The sequence below is a fragment of the Excalfactoria chinensis genome, chromosome 1 (genome assembly GCF_039878825.1).
Source record: "Excalfactoria chinensis isolate bCotChi1 chromosome 1, bCotChi1.hap2, whole genome shotgun sequence".
Taxonomy (NCBI): Eukaryota; Metazoa; Chordata; class Aves; order Galliformes; family Phasianidae; genus Excalfactoria; species Excalfactoria chinensis.
The window spans coordinates 160988620-161012728 of NC_092825.1; the positions used below are offsets into that span (position 1 = coordinate 160988620).

The 24109-nt window shown below is 37.0% G+C and overlaps 1 protein-coding gene across 1 annotated transcript in view; it reads left to right on the forward strand.

Moving 5' to 3' along the window:
- The window catches only part of TRPC4 (transient receptor potential cation channel subfamily C member 4), a 132642-nt gene extending 109123 nt beyond the window's left edge, over positions 1-23519 (forward strand). The window contains exons 6-11 of the mRNA XM_072361423.1: positions 4478-4788; positions 6323-6518; positions 7902-8096; positions 17204-17245; positions 19154-19243; positions 20431-23519. Coding sequence (XP_072217524.1) covers positions 4478-4788; positions 6323-6518; positions 7902-8096; positions 17204-17245; positions 19154-19243; positions 20431-21147 — 1551 coding nt within the window. The 3' untranslated portion in view covers positions 21148-23519. The remainder of the gene's footprint in view (positions 1-4477; positions 4789-6322; positions 6519-7901; positions 8097-17203; positions 17246-19153; positions 19244-20430) is intronic.
- The last annotated feature ends 590 nt before the right edge of the window (positions 23520-24109 follow it).

Here is a 24109-nt window from a genome sequence, read left to right on the forward strand (position 1 = left end):
CCAGTAATGAAAGTGTAACTTAATTCCTTCAGACACCTGCAACAGTTCCCCAACTCTGAGTGGGAGTTGGTAGTATTCCAAATGTAACCAGAATACTTTGATACAAGACTAAGTCTTTCAATACAGGTTTTTCTAGAATACAGCTTTTCTGTATTTCTCTTTTATCAAATCAGTATGCTAATATTTTAGATGCATCTTACATTCTTTGAATCACTGCAGCATCTCAAGCTGCATGAGAAGCCATTTTAACTCCTTTGAATCAAAGGGTGAGAGTATCGTAGAAACACAGAATTATAGAATGGTTTGGGTTGGAAGAGACCTTTAAGACCATCCAGTTCCAGCCCCCTGCTATAGGCAGGGTCACCTCCCACTAGACCGTGTTGCTCAAAGCCCCACCCAGCCTGGCCTTGAATGTTTCCATGAAGGGGTATTCAGAACTTCAAAATGCAACCTGTTCCAGTGTCTCACCACAAGCAAAGTAAAGAATTTCTTACTAATATCTAGTCTAAATCTATCCCTTCCTCTGGACCCACTCCAACAGCTGTGTCATTACATTGGAGGCCCCAGAACTGAACACAGTACTCCAGGTGGGGTCTCATGAGAGCAGAGAGGAAGAATCACCTCCCTTGTCCTGCTGGTCATGCTTCTCTTGATGCAACTCAGGATACGGTTGGTGTTTTGGACTACAAGAGCACACTGAAAGCTCATCTTGAATCTCTCATCAATCAACACTCCCAAATACTTCTCCTCAGGGATGCTCTTAAGCCATTCTTAGTACAACTTGTGTTTGTACTTGGGATTTCCCCAACCCAGGTGCAGGACTTTGCATTTAGTCTTGTTGAACTTCATGAGGTTGGCATGGGTCCACTTCTGAAGCCTGTCTAGGTCCCTCTGGATGAATCCATCCCTCTAGCATGGATCCCTTCCCTCTAGCATGTCATAGGCATAGGATCCCTTCCCTCTAGCATGTCAACTGCACCACTCAGCTTGATTTCATCTGCAAACTTGATGAGGGTGCTCTCATTCCCACTGTGTCACCTACAAAGATATTAAATAACATTGGTTCCAACACCAGTCCCTGAGGAATGCCACTCATCACCAGTCTCCACTTTCACACTGAGCCATTGACTGCAAACTCTCTGAGTGCAACCATCCAGCCAGTTCCTTATCCAGCAGGTGGTCCATCCATCAAATCCATTTGTCTCCAACTTGCAACCAGGATCTCATGAGGAACAATGTCAAACACTTTGCACAAGTCCAGGTAGATTACATCAGTTGCTGTTCCTTTATCTGCTGATGCTGTAACTCCATCACAAAAGGCCTCCAAGTTTGTCAAGCGTGACTCATCCTTGGTGAAGCCATGCTGTTACCAGTAATCACCTCATCTTTATTTTTCATGTGCAAGATCATGACCCATGATCTTTCCAGGCACAAAGTGAGGCTGACCAGCCTTTAGTTCTCTGGATGATTTTCTGTTCTTTCCTGAAAATGGAGGTTATATTTCCCCTTTTCCAATCAGTGCAAACTTCACCACACTCCCATGATCTGTCAAATATAATGGATATAATGGATACTGGCTTGACAACTTTATCTGCCAGTTCTCTCAGAAGCTGTGGATGAATCTTGTTGGATCCGATGGACTTGTGCATCTTTAGGTTCTTAGATGGACACAAATCTGACCTTCACTTACAGCAAGCAGATATTCCTTCTCCCAATTCTTACCTTTACTTTCTGCAGGTTGGGCAGTGTGGCTAGAGCCCTTCCCGGTGAAGGCTGAAGCAAAGCAGTCACTGAGCACCTCAGCCTTCTTCGTATCCCTTATGACCAGGTCTCCATTTTCCTTCTAGAGAAGGTCCACCTCTTCGCTGGTCTTCCTTTTATCACTGATATACCTGTAGAATTTCTTCTTGCTCCTCTTAATGTCCCTGGTTAGATGTAATTCTTTCTGGGTTTTAGCTTTCTTTACCTGGTCCCTGGCCACTCAGACAGCTTCTCTGTATTCCTCCCAAGTAATTCATTCGTGCTTCCACTCCCTGTAGAATTTCTTTTTGTGCTTAACTAAGTCCAGGAGCTCCTTGTTGATCTACGGAGGCCTTCTGGCTTTCTTGCCTGCCTTCCTTTATCTCAGGAGTATCTCCTGCTTGATAGATGTTCTTAGAGCAAAACTTATTGTTTATTGCCCACTTGGGGCTCTCCAAGTAATATTCTAATTCATTTAGAACAGTTGATAGTGTAATGTAAAATTCACAAAAGATTGATGAAAATTCAACAAAGGGTGCTCAGGATAAGCAAACTGCTAAGACAGCTCAAAGTTATCTGCTTCATTTTCAGTACTCAGAAAAAATATAATGGGTACATCTCATCTTTTCCAAAAGGCGATGCTCTTTGCCTCTAATTGTATATCAGTGTGTGAGATCTTTATGTTGTTACACCCATTGATAATGCTCTCTCCCTGATAATTAACGTGATGACGAATAGTGGTAAAAAATAAAGTTGTTACATTTTACATGAGTCCAGAATGACTGATTCTAAGCAACACATCTGTTATGATTGGGGTTTATAAATATAAATAGAAGAGGTTGTACTCTAAGAAAAAATTGTTGTTTTTATGTTTCTGGAATATTCTTTATTTTGTAATGGTTTGCCAAATGATGTATTACGCCAAGTCATGTACCAAACCGATTTGTTTTATCTTAAATATTTTCTAAACCTGAGCATTGGAACAAGTGGTGTCCATTCCCAGCTCTGCTACAGAATGCATACAAATTCATGTTACTGATTATATGAATCTCAGTCTGTGACATAAAAATCTAGTGGGAAAACATATTCCTGTTCAAGGCAAGAGCTCTGAAAAGTAATTGAAAATGTGTTTTTATCTCCGCATTTATTGTCTTAATGATCACCATGTCAGATACACTCTGTTTAGTAGCAAATGAGATACTCATGCCACCAATTCTGCAGAAGCTGACATTTTTTCACCTTCTTGCATTGTAAAATGTTTTTGATCAGTGTTTAACTAATTTCATAGACCAAATGCTTATTTAAATGAGTATTAACTCCTCATAAGAAAAGTTCTAGACTCCATTCCTGAGTGTAAAAATTATCATAAAGCTCTCTGCTAGAGAGGATATCTCATCTCCACTTTCTACTGATACTCTAGCAAAATAAATGTAAAGAATAGAGAATACATTTTGAAGAGCAAGAGTTCACATGCAGCTATGACTCCAGTAGGAATGGACTTAATTCCCTGCACTGTAGAATACCAGAGCCACTGGTGGATGAAACAAAAGGCAGAGTGATTCTTAACTCTTCAGCAGACAGTTATTCTCTAGTTTTGTAGTTCTCATTCCCCAGCCTGTAAGATTGCCAGATGCTGTCAGTGAATCAAACTGCTTGGGATTGTTCTTGGGCACTGGTACAGCCTCAGCTGCCCTACCAGCTGAAAAAAAAAAAAAAAGCAATTCCAACATGGTAACAGGATCCTGCCCCAACAAGTACTGCCATGGAAAATGCTTAGATCAAGAGCATTCCTGTTCTATAGATGCTATATGTGGAATGGAAATGTGATTTGTGGCTATACTGTTACATCTGGCCAAAGCTGACAGGAAGTGTCCCTTTGCTTAACACTGCAGTCATACTGAATATTTCTGAAGGATGTGTCTGAGTGGCCCAGAGTAGATATATACAGACCATATCGCAGTCTGTCTTTATATCTGCTTTGCACTATATTATCCCATAGATTTAGAGGGCTTTGTAGTGTAGATTCTGTCCTCTGATACATCTTGTAAAGCAGATTAATGAGACCCAATAAATAACAAGTTTGCCACAGTAGATAAGCATTAGCAGAAAGTTGCATCTATCATCTTCGGTAAATGTTTTGGTTGAGCTGGAATAGAAAAGAATCGTATTTCCAAGGATCAGACTCTTTGATAATTAGATACACGAGCTGTTTGCCATGGTTCATTAATAAACCACTTTTCCATCATTTGTAAATGTTAGTGATTAAGAAACATATTTATTCCTTGATTAAATATTTTATTCCACCTTTTTCGAAGTTTTTACTAATTTCATGCATAATTGACCTATCTATATTTATTGAAAAGGTGAGTCTACCTAATTATCCAACCATAATTTTCATTATTCTTGAAATCCAGATATTCAGAATTGGTTATTATTACTTCATCGGAATAGTCAGAAATTATTTTGCTTCTGTAAAAGTCATAATCAAATACAAAGTGCAGTTAAAAAAAAAAAAAAAAAAAAAAAAAGTTTAGAGTGTCCTAAGGATGAAAATGAAGAATGAGTACTGATAGAACATCCACTTTTGGTTTTGCTAAGATAAAAAACACTCACACAGACAAATCGACTTCCAAAATACATTTATTTTTATTGTACTCTCAGCAAATTAATGAAACAGACATTTGTTTGTTCATATAAACAGAGGAGTAATTTTTTTTTCCCTTCTGTTTGTTTTCAGTATAGCGGGTTGGTTCCACGACAGAGCTGGGACATGTGGCATCCAACGCTCGTGGCTGAGGCACTGTTTGCAATTGCAAACATCTTTAGCTCCTTGCGCTTGATCTCATTATTCACTGCAAATTCTCACCTGGGACCTCTGCAGATATCTCTAGGAAGAATGCTGCTGGACATTTTGAAATTTCTCTTCATATACTGCCTTGTGCTGCTAGCATTTGCAAATGGATTGAACCAGCTGTACTTCTACTATGAGACACAAGAAACCAAATGCAAAGGGATACGATGTGCTGAGCAGAATAATGCATTTTCAACGTAAGTGACTGATCTGTTTCTACCCTCAACCCAATATTTTACTCACTTAGATGTTGTATACAGGAAAGAGGCTGTCTTTTTGTTCTTTTTTGGTATCTTTTTGGTCAGTGAAATCCTGACAGACACTCCTAAAATTATCCTAATAAAAAATAAATGCAGTTAACATTACATCATTGTATAATAATGTTCATCCTATGCTGCAACAAAGTCTGTATAACTCAAGATATATGAAAAGATAAACAAAATAAAAGTGAAGGGGAAGATAATGTGAGATTAGAAAGCACATACTTAGAATTAAGAGACAAACGATCACTGGATCAGAGTTTTCTTATCTAGACAGCTGTTGCTCTGTAATTTTTCTATATCTACTTACATTAAATAAGCCTGGAGTTCTAAAACATAAAGATTCCTCGTAACTGTGATAAACTCAGAAAGGAAAAGTCAGTCCAGACTTCCACAGACACACAATCTATTCCACATGTTCAAATTTGTATTCTGATTTGTATTTTAATATTTTTTAATGTTTTCTTTCACTTAAAAATCAATTTTACTTCACTATGTTCTTTAATTCATTCATAGAGCCAAAACACTATCAAATGAATTCTCTGCATCTCATTTCCCATAGAGATTGAATCCCTACAATAAAGAATTCCCTGTTATCTTCTATGAGTCATATTTAGGCTGCTTTGTGTTTAAAATGTTTAATATCAGTGGCATCCTTCTCAAATATATGTATAATTTAAATAACACCTTTTATTTTCTCTTAATCAAGAAACTTTGCTCAGCATATTTCTAGTCTTGCATATTAATAGCATATTTGAGTGGGCATTGATATGTGGTCTGAATAGAAAAACAAAGGGGAGGTTTTCTGAGCTGATCATGGGAGGAAACAATATTATTCCATATTGTCATTTAGTTTCCTATCTGCTGCCCCAAACTTCTCCAGGTATTATGTCAATTAGTTGCAAAAGCACATGTAATTTGAGAGTGGTATGTTTGACTTTTTAATGTCTGTATTCTTAAAAAAAAAAAAAAAAAAAAAAAAAAAATATGCTAAAGATACAAATGCCCTTATATGTCACTTTTCATCTCAGTGGCTCTCAACAAGTAAAAATGGCATAAATTTATATCATCAAATAAATAAAAACATATCCTAATTACTTCAACATGTTGCTAAAGTGCAGTCAGTGAGTTACTTTTGGATAATTGCTCTATCATGTAAGGTCCAGGCACAGAGACAAAATTATTCGAAAACAGATGTACAAAATAATATCTCTAAAATATATCCTTTGGAGGTTTAAACAGACTCAGTCTTACTTGTTTTATTAGTGTGTTGGATATCTATAGGTTTAGAACTGAAACATTTACGTAATGTTTCTCCAGAACAATATTCTATTTATACTGACTTTATTGTATTGAGCACCATCCACCTTAGTTAATTGAAGGTCTTTGTATATCTTGGGAAAAACTGAATAATCTGAAAAGTATATGCATTGGTATTAAACAGCTTTTCCTTTTGGGATTTGTCTTTCAGATTATTTGAAACGCTGCAGTCATTATTCTGGTCTATATTTGGACTCATCAATCTATATGTGACCAATGTGCAACCAAAGCATGAATTTACTGAATTTGTAGGGGCCACCATGTTTGGTACCTATAATGTAATCTCTCTGGTTGTTCTACTCAACATGCTAATAGCCATGATGAATAATTCTTACCAACTTATTGCTGTAAGTTGTTTATTTATAATATGTACATTCTTTTCGTTACTGCACTGTCTGCCACAGATTGTTCAGTCCCTACTTTATTTTTAACATGTTTAACCTTTATAACATCATTATTTTTGGATTCTTGTATAACATAAATATACAGTGAATAGAAATTAATCGCTTGAATTTCACATACAGTTTTGGACTCATTAACAAGTGAAACAATAGGTCAGAACTCCTCATTAAGTGGTGTATTTTTTTCTATTTTCATGAAAACTGAAATCCTTATCAGAACTGTTGTCTTATTTTTAATTCCCAGCTGAATATTTATGAGGCTAATGCAATGAAAGTCTGATTCATTGTATGATAATCCAAATATAGTCATGTAGAAAGCAAACAAATAGAGGGAGGAAACATTCACATTCTTAAGATTTTTAAATGTGTTTTCTGTTTGTTGTTGTTGTTGTTTATTTTGTTTGTTTTTAATTACAAAGTTTCACACAAAAGAAATTAAGATTGCATGTGTTTATTTAACAGCAGTAATAGGGTTAGTATATAGTTATACATGACACCATGGCACACAAACATTCACAAAAACACGTACTGTGACATTCTCCAAGAATGTCTTAATAACTGTTTTGATTGTAGCGTATGTGCCTAAATATTAAAGTTTGGGTTACCTTATTGGTTGAAGTACTTGGCCTCTATATCTGTTGCCCAGATCAAACATTTTTACTTTACATTTCTTGTTCTGCTGATAGGATTTTGCAATTTTTTTCAAGCCCTGGGTTTTGATTATTTTTTAAAACTATGCAATCTTATATAAAATCCAAAAGAAATAAAATTTCAAACTAAAAATCAAAACACTAGCAACCAATTCCAAACACATAATTTTGAAGTACAAGAAAGAGGAGGATATTCAGCTCAACAGATTGAAGCAGCCTCATGATTTGTTTGGTAACCTTTTTGTGAATTTCTGGGGCTGGCAGCTGAGAGAGTGCATAAGGCTTACAGACTTGTTGAAGCTGATACAAGGCAGAGTAATTAGAGTGATCTATGTGGAATAATAATGAGCTGCTATTATAACAAAATATCTCTATCAGAAATGTTGCATTTTTTCTGCTTGTAATTATCCTTGTTGGAGTGATTGTTAATTATTTAAAAGCCTGTAGCTAAGCAAGAAAACTTGAATCCAGATATATACTGAATGTAAAAAATATCTCTTTACTGGAGTAAATCAGCTTAGCTTTTCATTGTGTTAAAGACTTTCTTTCAAAAGAAGGGACAAGAAGATTCACTAGTGTTCCAGGATTGTTCTAACTCTAGGTTCAGCTTTTCTAGAGGTTTGTTTTGCCTCCTTTGTTACAGCAACATGTGCATTTCTGTTGTGTTTCTTCTGCACAGGATCACGCAGACATTGAATGGAAGTTTGCTCGGACAAAACTCTGGATGAGTTACTTTGAAGAAGGAGGGACTTTGCCCACTCCTTTCAATGTCATACCAAGCCCTAAGTCCCTCTGGTATCTAATTAGGTGGTTATGGAGACATCTGTGCAAGAAAAAAATTAGAAGAAAACCTGAAAGTTTTGGAACAATAGGGGTAAGTCTTATGTTCTACTCTGCCCTTAGTCCTCCTCTTTTCTATACAGTAAAGTATTTCTCATCCTTATCAGTGAATAGAGACCTCTGAATTGTCAGTTACTGTGAGTAGTAGTTACATAATAATTCTTATAGAGAATTATGGTGCTATGCTTTAAAGAAATCAAGTCAGTGTAAAGAGAAAGCATCAATGGATTTCTGCACAGCAATATGAACCATGATGATGCTTCATCTAAAGACAGTGCAAGGAAAGATTAAAAGCAACAAAAACATCAAGTAATGTTTGTCTATCACTCTGAGTTCTAGATTATGCCCCAAGTATCCTGATTCAAGTACCACTGACATGTCATGTAAGACAGAAGTGCATACAAACTACTTTGTATCTCTTTGTCTCTCTCTGGGTGTAATGAAATGAGTTTACCATAAAAGCACTCTTACCAACAGCTGTTTCCATTAAAGAAAACGTTTTGAAATGTAGCCACTTACTGGGAATTGCTCACTTGAATTTAGCAGTTATTTCAGAATTGCATTACTATCCTTCCTGCTCTAATAGCACCCATTAGAAGCAGAAATGTCTACAGGGGAAAAGGGAGAAAGACACACAAAGGTTTCAGCTAGGACAGAGTTAATTTCCTTCATTGTGGTTTGTTGTGTTTTGGCTTTAGGTGAAAAATAATGTCTGTAACACACCTCTGCTTTAGTTGTTGAGGAGCAGTGCTTACAGAGTCAAAGACATTTAGGCTTCTGGTGCCGTGACAGTGCAGGGCTGCATTGCTGCCCAGTCTTGGAGAGGGACACGAGTCTACTGGGGAACAGAGACAGGACTAAAGAACCAGAATCTAAATTGACCAAAGGGATAGTCCATACCATAAGAAGTCACAGAAAACAATAAAACTGGAGGAGCTGGCTGGGGGAAGACTGTTACTTGGGGCTGACTGGGCATTGGTCAGTGGGTAGTGAGACATTTCATTGTGCGCCACTTGTTTTGCAAATGCATCTCTCTATATATAGAGATAATTATCATCACTATTGTTTTTCCCCTTCTTTTCTTTCCTGGTAAATGGTTTGTATTTCAATCCATGAGTTCTACTTTTTATTTATTTATTTATTTATTTAACAATTCTCCCATCTCACTGGGAGCAGGGAGTGAGTGAATGGGTGTCTGTGTAACTCTGAGCTGCCTGCTGGATTAAGCCACAGCAATTCTGCATTTGGATTCAGTAGGTATCTGTGTAATATCTCAACCACACCCTTTCTCTGGTAGCTACAATGGATAAAGCAAACTTGAATGTGTTTCTCCTAACTTTATCCAGTTGAGTCAACAGCACAATTTTCAGGCAACAGCCTGAACCATCAGCAAATAAATCTCTCTAGGAATGTTTTCTGCATGTTGAATAATAATTAAAAAAAAAAAAAAAAAATCAAGTCAGTGCTAGTCCTCGGTTAGGCAATGTTGACATAAATAAATAAAAAAACAAACGAATCTATTGTAAGTCAAATGTGGATGATGGTTTTTTTCACTATGAGAATTTGGTGAATATAAATGTTTTCACTGCAAGGAGCTCAAGTAGCAAAGCATCAAGTGAGAGTAAATGAATATCATGTAAGGGGAAGAAGGCAGGACTGTAGTCCTCATGCTACTGACTGGTTGCAATACACCAAAGAAGCCAAGAGTGGGGTTCAATTATTTGCTGGACCATTACTTTACAGACTTCCTTTTTTTTCTTTCTGTGGCTTTGTTACTAGATTCTTGACAAAGTGAGTAATAAGCCCATTTTTTCACCTAACTATTCTCCTGTCATATCCTGGAATTCAGTTTTATCACTAGGTACAACTTGTGGAACAAGTTCATATTGATACACAGATGCATAATAAGGAGGCAGTGCAGCACATAAAACTAAATCACACTTCCTAAACTGATGAATAGATTCTCTTTGTACGCTTTGTGAAAAGCTTCTAATCGGGCTTATTGCAATATCATGATCTTGTTGGTCATTCTGAAAGGGAAGTGTGCTTCACTTCACTGTCATGCTTGTAGATATGAAAGAAAGAGCCAGAAAAAAGAAGCTTGTAAGCATGAGTATGATATTAAAACAAACTATCAGCAGACTGTAAGAAAGAAGCACTAAAAAAATCCTTCATATTATTATTAGAAAAGCAGAGAAGACAAATAAGTAGTGATTCAGATAGAAATAAAAATAAAGAACAAATTGAGAATGAATGTTGAAAAAATGAGAATAGAGCATCTTTGTGTAAGCTAGCAAAGAAAAGAAGAGAGCTTAAAGAGCAAGTGGAGAAAAAAGTGCGATTTTTTGTTAGAAATAGAGAGACTGTTGTACTTGTGTGGGGGGAGAGTGGGCAACACTTCTAGGCATTTGTTAAGCATTTGGTAGGGTAGATTAGATAGTGTAAACTGATAGAGTGATATTAAATCAATGGAGAAATGCCAGTGCACAGCGGCTGAGGATCTGTAGTTGGTTATCACAGTACTCCTGACTGACTGGGACAGATACGGAATACTTTTATCCATCCCAAAAAACACTTCAGGATAATATTCTGTCAGACTTTTCACCCAGGATTCTTTTTCCTTTGTTTCCCTCTCAACTTGCAGCTCTGTAAGTAAACTCATTCCTGGCTGTCTGGAAGGAGGAAGAAAGAGGCAGGGTGCTCTCAGCCCTACATGGTGGGACTGGTGATTCAGACAAACAACAGATTCCAGCAACTGCCTCCTGCTGGGGTGCCTAAATAACAACTGCTAGACAAAGCAGCTTTGGTTCTAGAAAACTGCTGCAGCAAAGGGTCAATGGATAAGGAGTGTATATACAAAGCTGGTTGGGAAAATTTTCACATTTCAAACCATGAATTTATTTATTCATTTATTTATTTATTTGATGAATGTATACCAGCTTCAAAGTACCTTTTGTTGGGAATGACTTTTCAGCTTCAGGACAGAATTTCTGATTGGAGCACATGCTAAGAATAGCAAATACCTTGGGCTATGGGAGACTCAAATTCACTTCCATTCCCCAGTGGGTGTTTAACTATTTTTACCAAGCAGAACAGCACTGACAGGAGACAACTCCCATCCCAATGTAGTGAATACCCTGGAGGAAAAGGTTCTCCCTTGGGAAAAGAGAAGAGAAGGAGGTAAACCTGGTTTCCCTATGATTCGGATTTGAACTGCTAATAACTGAACTAATTGGAAGAAGAGGACAAGGAGGAGGGAGCGATATAAGGACTTTTTGTGTGTGGTTTTTCTTTTTTTCTTTTCTATAAACTGAAAAAAAAAAATCCACGAAATAACATTGAAGAAGAAAAATGGAAATCATGACGCCTAGGAGACAACAGGGCTATATCTATCACTAGTCCTCACTACAGAATAGTCACCATTCCAAAGCAGTTTTCACCAGCTGAGCTATCATTTAACAAGAATTCCTGCAGCCTGGAAGAAGTCAGTGGCCTTGGTTGACCAGATAGATTCAGAGCATCTCATAAAACTGCAATATTCTTCAGTTAGCTCCTCAAGTATAAAATGAGTCCCAACACGGCTGTCTAATTTAGGATCATTTTGCATTTTTTAGGCCCACTTATGCATTCACTCTCCAAAATGAACTAAGAATTGAGTATGCACTGTGCCCTGTGATTTCTGCATGGGGAAAATCTGTCTGTAGATACCAGAGTGTGAGAGCCACTCTTCACTCAGGTCTACGTACAGTTCAGATAGATGTAAAGCAGACCTAATTAAGTGCAGTGAATTTTCCCAATAAGGAGGTTAAATCATTGGAGAAAAAAAATGGGCATGCCATCATGAGCTCAGAGTTTGTTCTGAGGGAATGTGCTGTTTTCAGATAGTGAAAAGCTTATTTAAATCACCCACAGCTTGGTCTTGAGTTACAGAATTTTTCCAGTTGTCCCAGTGAACACCATCACAGATTAAATTTAGAAATACTGCACCCTTACAAACAAATGGAAGTGAAAAGTTATCTTGGCCTTTTGTCCAAGCTTAACTGACAGCTCTCTGACTTCAGCTCACTGGAATCTCTGCCTCAGATCTACAAGATAATCTCTGCTGGAACCCACTTGTTTTCAGGGAGCCCTGTATTATGAACTCTGATACCCTTCCTCTGACTGATAGTGGGAAAAAAACACTATAGACTCCAGTCAGGCTCATTTTCTTGTGTCAGCTAGATGGATTTATGAATCCCAGGTTTTATGTGAGGCAGAACTCTGATTTCAAAACTTTTTTTTTTTTTTTTTTTTTTTTTTTTTTTTTTTTTTTTTTTTTTTTTTTTTTTTTTTTTCCCTGAAACCACTAAATGATGTTTGCTATTAGAAAGCAGTGACGTACTGCAGTGTTTGCCAGTAGGAATGACAATAATGGGAATCCAAAGGCTGAGTTAGTGCTAGAGAGTGCAAAACAAATTATGGACAGAATAACAGAATATAGTTGTCTTGTTGAAGACAAAAGTTTTCAAGGACTGGATATAAGATAAGGCATTAAAATAGCAGCACCAAAAAGCCAGAAGTATGAACCAGGAATGAACCAAGGATGTATAAATGTGTAACCAAAAATCCACTCTGTGTGTGTATGTATATATAAAGAATGCATATATAGAGATTTATGTTGGATTATATATAGATGACTTATATTTAAATAAAAATAAAAACCCTTGAAAAGATTATATACAACTAGAACTCATAAAGAAAGGATTCAGGGACAGGAAAATTTGTAGCAAGTACACAAATAAAGGATTTATGTAGCTCGTTCAAAGAAAAATGTCAGTGGATATCGAATTGTTGAATTGAAGAATCACCAAGATTGGAAAAGATCTCCAAGATCATCCAGTCTAACTGTCCACCTACCACCAGTATTTCCCCACTAAAACATGTCCCTCAGTACAATATATAAATGTTTCTTGAACACCTCCAGGGACTGTGACTCAGCCATCTCCCTGGGCAGCCCATTTCAGTGCCTGACCACTCTTTCAGAGAATGAAATTTTCCTAATATGCAACCCAAAATAACTCTGATAATTATGATAACTAGATAACTATGGTATGTTTGCTTGGGAGGACCATTTACAGTGCTTGTTTCAGCAAAGATATTACATGAAAGAAGAGAGTCTGCAAGGAAGCGAGGAGCATCTGAAGAGAGATGATTAACTTTATTCTTTCTGACTGTGTTTCTGGAATTCTTTTTGTACTAAACTGCTGAAGAGGTGGGTGGTGGGGTCAAGGAAGCTTTTCCATGGGACAGCACCTTTCCCAAAGGCTGTCCAATCATGCTGGTGACACATTCTTAACCACAGCTACAGCTGGCTTCTTTGGCACAGGAATGCCAGGCTGTCCACATGTCATTTACTAGCACTTCATCACTGCTATTAATCAGACAGAGATCTACCTTTTCAGATTACAGCACATTGTTATTTTCTGTCATTTTGACATATCCCAGGTATGCAGCATTCTCTTTAGCTATTATCACAAAATATCTCCTACACTTTAGACACTGAAATAACAATGTGTGCCTCCCTTTAAGCTATTTCTGTTTTTTCTGCTAACTTTGTCAGCTCACCTTCTCAAGACCCAGTTTAGTAATGTAATTTTATTGATCAGGCTGAAGTGCTACTGACTTCCCAAGGGCTTTGGGTGTCTCAAGGTGACTCCTGTTGAGCATCTGAAATCTAGTGCTATTTTAGAATAGATGCAAGTAAAAAATCCCCGAGCTTAGTGGAGTAAATTGTGTTATTTTCCTCAAATTTCATTCCAACTTTTTTTTTTTTTTTTTTTTTTTTTTTTTTTTTTTTTTTTTTTTTTTTTTTTATCAGTCACCAGAAAGTGTTTTACCTATAATTTTAAATATTCCAGGGTATACAGTGGAAAGGATTTACCAAGCATATCTTCAGTATTTTTTTCTGCATTTCATGTTTAGGTAAATAGCTTTTTTTGTGTTTTGTTTGTTTTTTCCCTAGCTACTTTTTCAAGCAATCTACATGATGATGATTGGTGTTTGTCAAAGAAAATCTTCTTTCTCATTCTCTTAACCTTCTTTCTCCAAGTGGAAATGATGCAAGTTCAGAGTCAGTACAGTGTTTTGTACATTCCCTCACATGTTTGTTGCTGAAAACTAAGAGAAGAAATAGCACCTTCCATGTGGAATGGAAATCAATAATCTGGAGTATGTTTGTTGTATAATCAAAGATCATCTCACAGGAAAACACAGCTAAGTTCTTGTCCCTGTCGTAAAATGCTTCTATTCCAAATATGGGAATATATCCCATCAGTCAATTACCAGATTATCTGATTGTCACAAAAGAATGCGTTCTAAGGAATTTGAATTCATGCTTTTAAAAAATATATTTTTGATAAATAACTTCCAAAGATGTGATTTAGTACTGTGTCATTTTTTGATTGCTAGAGATATTTTTTCTCCAAAAGTACAAATTACTCAGAATGGCAGAAACAGGAAGACCAAAATAGTTTTCACTCCCAGTAAAACAGCTGCTAGGACTTCCTACAGCATATTGGTGCCACCCATTGGAAAGTGTTGAAATTTTGCAATAGCAGTCACATATGACATTAACATCACAAGACTATTTCTTCCACTGTTGCTATTTTTCAGTCAGATTTAACTTTTATTACTTTGTCAGTCATAGTTTTCAGTATGTTGTGCGCACAGAGCAGCAATTACTTGAAACAAGTTGTGAACAACCACAAGTTAGGCCAGGTAGAGAAAATCTGGCTGAGCAGTAAATAAGGAAGAGATACTTGCTAATATAATTTTATGTATAGTGAGTATCTTGACCTTCAGATGCAATTAAGTAATGATTCATTGCACTTTGAGAAGGACGCAAAAGGAGATTATGAACTGGGAACACAATTTGAACATGTAAACTGGAGATAGAGAACTGATGGAATTAATTACTTGGATAGGCTATGTGTCTGCATATTTACCTTTGCAGCATGTATATATAAATACACCATTAAATGCATTCTCTTTCAGTTTCTCAGAGCTATTAATTGAAAACTACTGTTAAGGGGAGTACAACTGTTCTGGACATATTATTACTTAAATACATTTGTTTGTATAGGCATCCCAAATTGCACTTTTTGTCATGGCATTGACTGGAAAAGCCATAGCCCTTGTTTCTGGGAGTTTCAGAATTGGCTTTTAAAAGGATAAATCAGATTTGGCTATATCTCGCAGCAGGTACAGAGTTAAACCTATGCCTTTATTTCACATTTCACTGTAAAACAAAGCAGAGCAGGCAGCAACTGCAGAAAGAGGTTTACAAGAAAAGAGCAAGCATTTGTTTTATCTATAGGAGTTATTAGCTTTACCTGAAATGAAGTGTGTTTCAGATACACCTTAAAGTTTTTCTCCCTTTGCCTGCGAGTCAGAGCTGTTATTGAGAGTTCTCATAATGCCTCAGACTCCCCTGAAACTCTATCAGAAGGAATGAAATATCTCCATCGTGTGGTCAGCAGAGAAAAAACAGAAAAATAAGCCTGGCTAGTGGTGTAGATGATGGGAGGATATTGTCCTTCCCATGACTATGTTGTCCCTTCAGCCATGGTGGTGGACATGCAATCTCATCTCTCCTTCTGTAAATACATGAAGAATTTCCATCTTTCCTATGAATATGATGTAAGATGCAGAAGCATCATTTCAGGTTGACCAAGGAGGCTGCAGATGCCCCATCCCTGGAGGCATTCAAGGCCAGGCTGAATGTGGCTCTGTGCAGCATGGTCTGGTGGTTGGTGACCTTGCACATAGCAAGCGGGTTGAAACAAGATGATCATTGTGGTCCTTTTCAACCCAGGCCATTCTATGATTCTATGATCATTTGGAAAAATCTTGAAGGTGAGATACCTTTGAATAAAGCCCTATCTCATGGTACATGTACAGAACAATTAGTAAATTGTGATTTTCACTTTTTTATTTTCTTTTGCTGAACATGCAGGTACTGCAACTATTGAGTTAATTACAAAATGAAATCAACCATACTGCAGAAATCTGTTCCCAAAATGGGAAAGTGGTAATCATAAATAAATTGCTAATCAGTTGCAAGCAAAATAAGGTGACAGAATACCTTATCATACTTGGCTTATCATGCAACAGAGATTAATTTTAATGAATCTCTTGTATATCATACTATCCTGTTTTAGGACATTTTAAGTGTTCTGTTTTGTAGAAATACAACCAGTGGTCAGACTCCTACTTTTCTAACAAGCAGCAGATAGAAGAATCCAAGTGAAAAATATAAAAATCTCTTTCACCTGTCAGGGTTAATTAAGGTAGAGAATAAAGAGAGATGTGACTCAGTATGATGAAGACAACAGTAATTCAAGGACTAATTAATTCAAGGCTTTATTTTTATTTTTATTTATTTTTATTTTTCACCACATTTTACTGGACATCCCATAGATACAGCGGTATGTGCTAATGCAACATTTACTTGAAGTCTATGCTTTACTTTAATCCTGCCAGGCTTCTTTTTACTTTTCCTCATCATAGTTACTATACTTCTTACTATCCCTCCTTCTCAACACCAAACTCTTCATCTCATAGCTGAGCTGCTCTCTTCTGTGCTTCCCCATCTATCAAGAGTCCTTATAGCAAAGAACTAAGCAGGGAATTTTCTCTTTAAAATGTCTTTATATTGTAGGCTTTGGATACCTCTGTCTTAAATGAGACATAAGGAAATAGCCATATCTAAGACTGTTTGTATGCCAAGCTGTTCTCAGTTCCTTCTGTCTGTGCAAGTTCGTTACACAACTCATTGTTCTTCTACATCAGATTTATGACTTTCAGTCATCTGCAAGCAAATAACTGTCTGCCCCACAACATTCACAACAATGCCAGAATAACAGCACACTGATGGAAATATAGTAAATCCACTTTGCTTTCTTAGTGTCAACATACTCCCTCCTGTGAAGCTAATGACACTCTTCAGTCCAACATTGCCATTTTTTCAGTGGATACTGAACAGTGTCTCTCAGCTTGTTAGTTACCACATACTGCACAGTGTTGTTGTTTTGGTGTGCTGTATTTTACTATCAAATAGACATTCATGATTTTTGTTGCATTACATTCTTTTCCTTTTTTCAGAGACGTGCAGCTGACAATCTGAGAAGACATCATCAATACCAGGTAAAGCTGCACGTTTATTTTTTTGGCAATTTTTTTTTATGCCTTCAAAAGATTCTTTTGGGAGAGGAGAGATGGAAGAGAAGGATTTCTGAAGAAAACAGAAAAAAAAGAAAAAGAAAAGAAAGAAGAGCCATATTTATTTCATTCTCAGCAAAAGAGTGTAGAATATTTGATGTTGAAATAACAGCATTTGAAAAGAAGTCTACTTTTGGGTTGAAAAAGGATATTTTCCTAAAGAAATTCTGGACAAACTGATACTTAATCCACCTCAACATGGCTTGCCTTAAAAAAACAAACAAACAAACAAACAAACAAAAAAAACATGGACACTCCCACATCCCTGCTGGGATCAGCTGGGAATGTACATGCATCTACCTGACATGCTTCATCAGTCAGCTTTCCATCTCTCCCTCTCCAGTTCTGCTCATCTATCAAGAGATCCTTAATCATCCCTCTGCCTACAGGGATTGATTGACTGCTGCCAGCTGTTCTTCTCCATCCTTCTTGTTTCTGTCTCTTGATTTGGGGAGATTATTGTAGCATAAGGGATAATTTCAGATCTATTTTCAATTTTGTTGTTGTGTTAATGGGGAGCATATCCACTAAGGTGTGGGTTGTACACGTGAAAACTTGGAAATGAATGAATTCCATATGGGAAATGACACTATAAATCAGGACTTTCCAACCAGAAGAAATGATGGCTATGAAGGGTACAACAGGAGTCTTTGAAATCATGAAGGTGAACACAGGGGAGCTATTAACTATCTATCCACTGACTGAACATCAGATACCTAATAGCCCGTGTTAACAAGGCTGTAGGCAGCATACTGAAGGAAGTGATTATTCTCATCCAGCCCACTCTTGTACAATTGTATCTGAAGCAGTGTGTCCTGTTTTGGGCCCCCTCCTACAAGAGAGATATTTCAAACTGGAAGGAATCCAGCAAAGGGCCACCAAGATGGATAAATTACTGACATAAAAGGAGAAGCTGAGATCTGTGTTTGTTCAGCATGAAGTAGGTTAAGGAGACCTAATTGTTATCTCCAATAACACAGTGGGTGGTTAGAGAGAGAAGTGAGCCAGACATTTCTTGGATGTGCAAAGAAAAAGAACAAGAGTCAATTAACACAAGTTTTCAATAGGGAAATTCTGTAAGGAAAATCTTTGTCACATTGAGGGTGGTAAAGGACCAAAAATAAAATAAAATAAATAAAGCAGTACAGGGAGGCTGCAGCTTCTCAATTCTGGGAGATATTCAGCACTTGACTGGACTTAAACAACCTGATACAACTGCAGAGATTCCTCCAGTGATTTCTTCCAAACTAAATGATTTTAGAGTTCTTGGAAGTACAGAGAAATACTGGAAACTATCAGGGAACAGATTTAAAAAAAAATCAAAACCCCTCAAGGAGTTTCACTCTGGCAATGCCTTGAAATTCATTGGCAGAGGATTTGTGGATGCTGAAAATTTACATGAGTTTTACACACACAGGAAAAACCTGTCACAGGCCATTAATCCTAAAGCTAACATTTCTGATTCACGAGGTCCCTGAATCTTAGACTGCAGAAGGCTTGGAAGATTACAGCTGGAAATAACATCACGTGACTGTACTCGCACTCCTCATGAGGTATCAGCTACTGCTCACTATCAGAGAGCAGGTTACCAACACAAGGCACGCAGCTGACCAAACCCAGTGCATCCACTCAGGATATTTAAATCAGTGCTTACTACTGAAAAGGTTAGCACAGAAAAAACAAACAAACAAACAAACAAACAAACAAAAACCCATATCTGTGGTTTGTACATTTTTTGTCATGTTCCTAAAACACAAAAAGTTGGGCAGACCCACTGAGCAAAGATTTAGTAACTATTACTCAGAAAACTAATACGATGTTTTATGTTTTTAGGAAGTAATGAGAAATCTGGTTAAGAGATACGTTGCGGCAATGATTAGAGATGCCAAAACTGAGGAAGGGCTGACAGAAGAAAATTTTAAGGTATGTATTTAATTATATGTTCATAGATATTTTAAAGAACTGTGAAGCACATTTTTCCCAGTCTCCACCTGTACAATTGCACATATCTTACTCCATAGAGCAGCGTCCATGGATATTGCTATAGACTACAACAACTGCCCTTGCTTGCTGGATAAATAATCACTTTTATCATCTAGTTTGAATTATGGGGGGAAGTGAAGGAAGAATTAAGAGAACATCAAAGTGGGACTAAGTGTATGTAAAAAAAAATATTTGCTAACGTAACCTGCAAATACTTTCATCCTAGGAAACAGAGATTATGTGTAATAGAGTGCACTAGCACTTTTGCATATAGAACACATTTTACATGGCTTAATAAACTGAACACTTAGGTAAGGAGTGAAATATTAAAATCTGTTTAATCTGGCACAGACTAAGTGGCTGTATGCTCCATAACCTTTACATAGCATTTCTAGCATTAAAAATTTTGTTACTATTAAAATGAAAATACTACTTCTGCTTCAGCTTTGGCACACAGAAGATACAGAAATTGCCTGAGCTAGTTGCTCACATGTTCTCATACAGAAAATGAAGAGACAGACACCTTGTAAAACAAGATGTCTTCTCCTAGGACAGGCTTGTAAGGAGCAAAGGTCAGAAGTTGTACTGGCAAGAAACAGGCTGCAGTGATTAGCTCTTTTCTTGGCTGCCAGCTACCCAACATCGAGGAGATATGCACAAAGTCCTGCCTGCAGTTCCTGCATTCCACTCACAGAGAAGCTTTCACATATGTGTCACGCATAAGATCCCCGTAGAAAAGCTGTTGCAGTACAGGCTAATTAGCAGATGGAAACACACTGGGGAAAGCAGCTCTGTTGAAAAGGGCCTAGGAGTCCTTATGTGCCACCACATAAGTCCTTATCTCCACCACTGTCAATGATTTCTAAACCAAGATAGATTTCCTCTGAAGATTCCCCTGATAAAATTTCTGATCACTTCTTTTGCCTTACTTGGAAGGTCTATTAAGCAGAGACTGCTAAGTAACTTGAAGACCTCAGGTGTTATCCAGACAATGAAGCTCATAATTGATCCATAACATAAGCTTTTTATTTTTTTATTTCTTAATGTAAGAGGAAAAGTCACATCAGGTTTCATTCTCTGATATTACTTTCTGAGCTAATCCTCTGATCTCTCTTATTCTTTTCTAGGAGTTAAAACAAGATATTTCCAGCTTCCGTTTTGAAGTCCTGGGTTTGCTAAAAGGAAGCAAGCTTTCTAATTTGCAGACTCCAAAAATGAATAAAGATGCTGCCTCTCTGTCAGAATCTGAAGAAAAGTATGAGAGTGAAGGAAACAAGAAAGGAAAGAAAAAGGCATTCAGCCTTTTTGATATTACGACAATGATTCACCCACGATCAGCCACAATTGCCTCTGAAGCACATAACATAAGCAACGGCTCAGCAATGTTGGTGTCAGAGTCCATTAAGGAGAAACAGAAGCGTGTGAATTTTGTAACAGACATAAAAAATTTTGGGTTATTTCACAGACGATCAAAAACAAACTCTGTGGAGCAGAGTACAAATAAAATATACACTGTTTCTGAAGAAGTTTCCCGTCAACAGGCAGAAGAACAGTGTGAGAACAATGATGAACTGGAAGAGGGAGAACTGACTATGAACTGTGAAGTAAACACCCAAAGCCCTGATAAAAAGTGCATGATAGCTGAGTTGCAAAATGACAACAACACTTTGGATTCACAGGATGAGGGAAGTATTTGTGCTTTAGAAACAGAGAAAGTGGAGTTACAGAACTCAGAACCAGCCACACCACAGGATCAGCTGGACAAGGAATCAGACATTAGCACTGACTGTGATGGGAAACAGGAAACCATTGAGCAGGGTGACTATGTGATAACCAGGTTGTGATGCTTACAGGAAGAAGCATTAACAAATATATATATTTTGCATAGTGCTTTTGGGGGGGAATGTGTTAAGAACATATTAGCAAATGCAGAATTACACTTTATAGTACTCAACTGTGGCACATGACATTGTAACACAGTAATCAAGAGAAAGATAATAAAGGGACCTTCTGTTTTGTAGCCTGCTTTAGCTTTCACAATTTGTTTTACATTTTTTAATAAATGGAAGCATCTTGTATTCTTGTACTGTTGCAATAACCCACAGAAACTTTTTAGCTATCTTTTTCAATTTCAACAAAAGCAATTTCTCTCATATGATAGTTGACTCCTATGATAAATATTTTTCTATGCAAATAAAAGTAGCTTAAGAGACTTGTAAGCCTTTATTTAACTTTGTAGGTTCTTAAAAATTCTGGGCAACATAATAATCATAAGTGGTTCTTGTCAACATATGTCATGTCAAGCTATTAGAATCATTTATTTAAATTGCTAGGAACTTGATTTGCTTCAAAATCTATGAAGAAACAAACTATAAAGAATATTCTTTTATTTATTGAAGGAATATGAATACCTGTAAATTTTGAACAATCAGTCTATTTGATTATTTAATTACAGCTTCTCCCACTCAGCAAGAGAGTTATTACCTTCCTGATGCTGCTGTTAGAAATACACAGGATTTGAAGACTGTAAAAATGTGTCTTATAGCAAAAGAAATATCTGTGGCTTGCTAAAATTTGATGATGGATTACTCCCCAGGAATCCATAGTCACAACAGCTACTGCTTCTCCAACCATTTATTTTTCCAAATGCGGACAACCTATGCACTTTAATGCTCTGCTGCTTATTAGCTTTTGCCTTCACAATACACTTGTATTTGCTAAGAGAAAGATACATCAGGAATAAACAAGCATACAGTGATACCCTGAGTACTTTGGAAAATATGGCAGTTTGCTTAGAAGTTTTTAAAAGCAAACCTGAAGAAAGTTCCTTTGACAGCTTCAGAGTTTAGTAGAACCTGATCGGAAGTTTTATAAAATTACTTAGACATTTAAATGTATAAAGAAAACCTAATAGTATTTTTCTTAATTGATAAGTGACTTCTTGTCTTAGTCAAAAATGGTATTTTTAAAATTAAACAGTCTGTTGCTTTTCAATTAGTGACTGGTGTCCTACATTATTAAAAACTTAAATTTACAACTGAACTAAGAAGGAACACCCTTGAGCTTCCACACCATCCTTCGTCCATGGAGACATGAATATACCACATCATTGTGGTCATTTCATTCTTAACATCCCTGTGCCTACTGTAATAGATTTTGTAGTTCATTTGCACCTTCAGGTGCATAGAGTATACCTACATCCTAAATCCCTAGAAACACAAAACATGCAGAAAATGAGGACAAAACAAATGGAATCCATGACATGTTAACTTCCACCTTGTAGGATATGACCTGAAGCCATACCATTATGGACATAAACTGTCCTTGTACTGAACTGAGTTTTGAAAATCCTCTCATTGATATATATTTGGGTGAGTTTTTCTGCTCTGCTTTACACACATGCTACATTCTATGAGCTCACATATTGCGAGCTTCCTTTCTGTACATGCACCTGTGTCATGGCACCTAGGAGTGAATTCACTGTGCCAAAATGGAATAGTGGGGTAAAGGTCTGTATAGCTTTGCAACACTGTGTTCACACCACATTTGATTACTAAGTTATGGCTGATTTCCATCTTGGAGTCTTGACTGCTCTGTGGACCCCTTCTCCTCATCTCTCCCCTTATCCTCCTTTAGATTGTGAGCTCCTTGGGGCAGGGCCAGAAGCTTTTCTGTTTGGAAAGCACCTGAATTATTACAAGCATAACAAGAAATAAATAATGATAATATTGATGAAATAACTTTATATCATTTTTACTAGGTCAACTCTTTTAGAGAGTTCTTTTTTCTACCGTAATGTTTGTTCTAAGAATGACGTAAAGTCTATGTATCACATGTATCTTTTGTTATAAAATTCTCTATATCCCAGATTTTCTCCATCACAAATTTCATAAAACATTCACAACATATTTTATAAAGGCCAATACTGTCATTTTGGACGGGATGATACGAGATTGCCACTCTAGAGATGTGGGGTTGATTTCCATTTTAGAAACTTTGCCTTTTTTCTTTATGGTGTGGCACCTTGTCATACTGCCTGTTTGAGATGGGATGCTTGACTCAGTTGGTTGTCTGATCTTTTGCAGTCCAGCAGAACACCAAGAAGGGCATCCGTGACAAGCTCTGATCTTTTGTCCAGCACTGACAAATAAAATGGCACTGCTGAGGGAAACCATAGCATAGGTTTCATTGTAAATGATTTCCATCATAAAACATTAAAATTAAAAAAAAAAAAAAAAAAAAAAAAAAAAAAAAAAAAAAAAAAAGCACTAGTTCTTTACTGTGAGAGCATTAAACTTCTGGAACAGGCTCCCTAGAGAGGTTGTGGATGCCCCATCCCTGGAGTTGTTCAAGGCCAGGTTGGATGGGGCCTTGGGCAGCCTGGTCTAGTATTAAATGTGGAGGTTGGTGGCCTGTGTCAGGGGGGTTGGCGATTCATGATCCTTGTGGTCCCTTCTAACCAGGGTCGTTCTGTGACTCTGATCGCAGGTTCTTTTTTAACAACAAATAATGGTGACTACAGGAGTTAAAAAATAAAGTAGAAGTATAGCAGGATCTCAGTACAGTGAATTTCTCTCAATGGGAATGTAGAGATAAATAGTATGAGTTTAATGATATAAACTAACATCTGCAATTTTACTACAGTCATGGCAGAATTTAAATTTATGAGTTGCTAAAGTGGGACTACAATTTGTCCTCTTTTCTCTCATTAAGAATTACTTGCTCCCAGTAGACAGAGGCTTTAACACATTACCCTTTCTTATTACTTATCATCGTTTCTAACACCTCAGAATCCCAACCATGCTA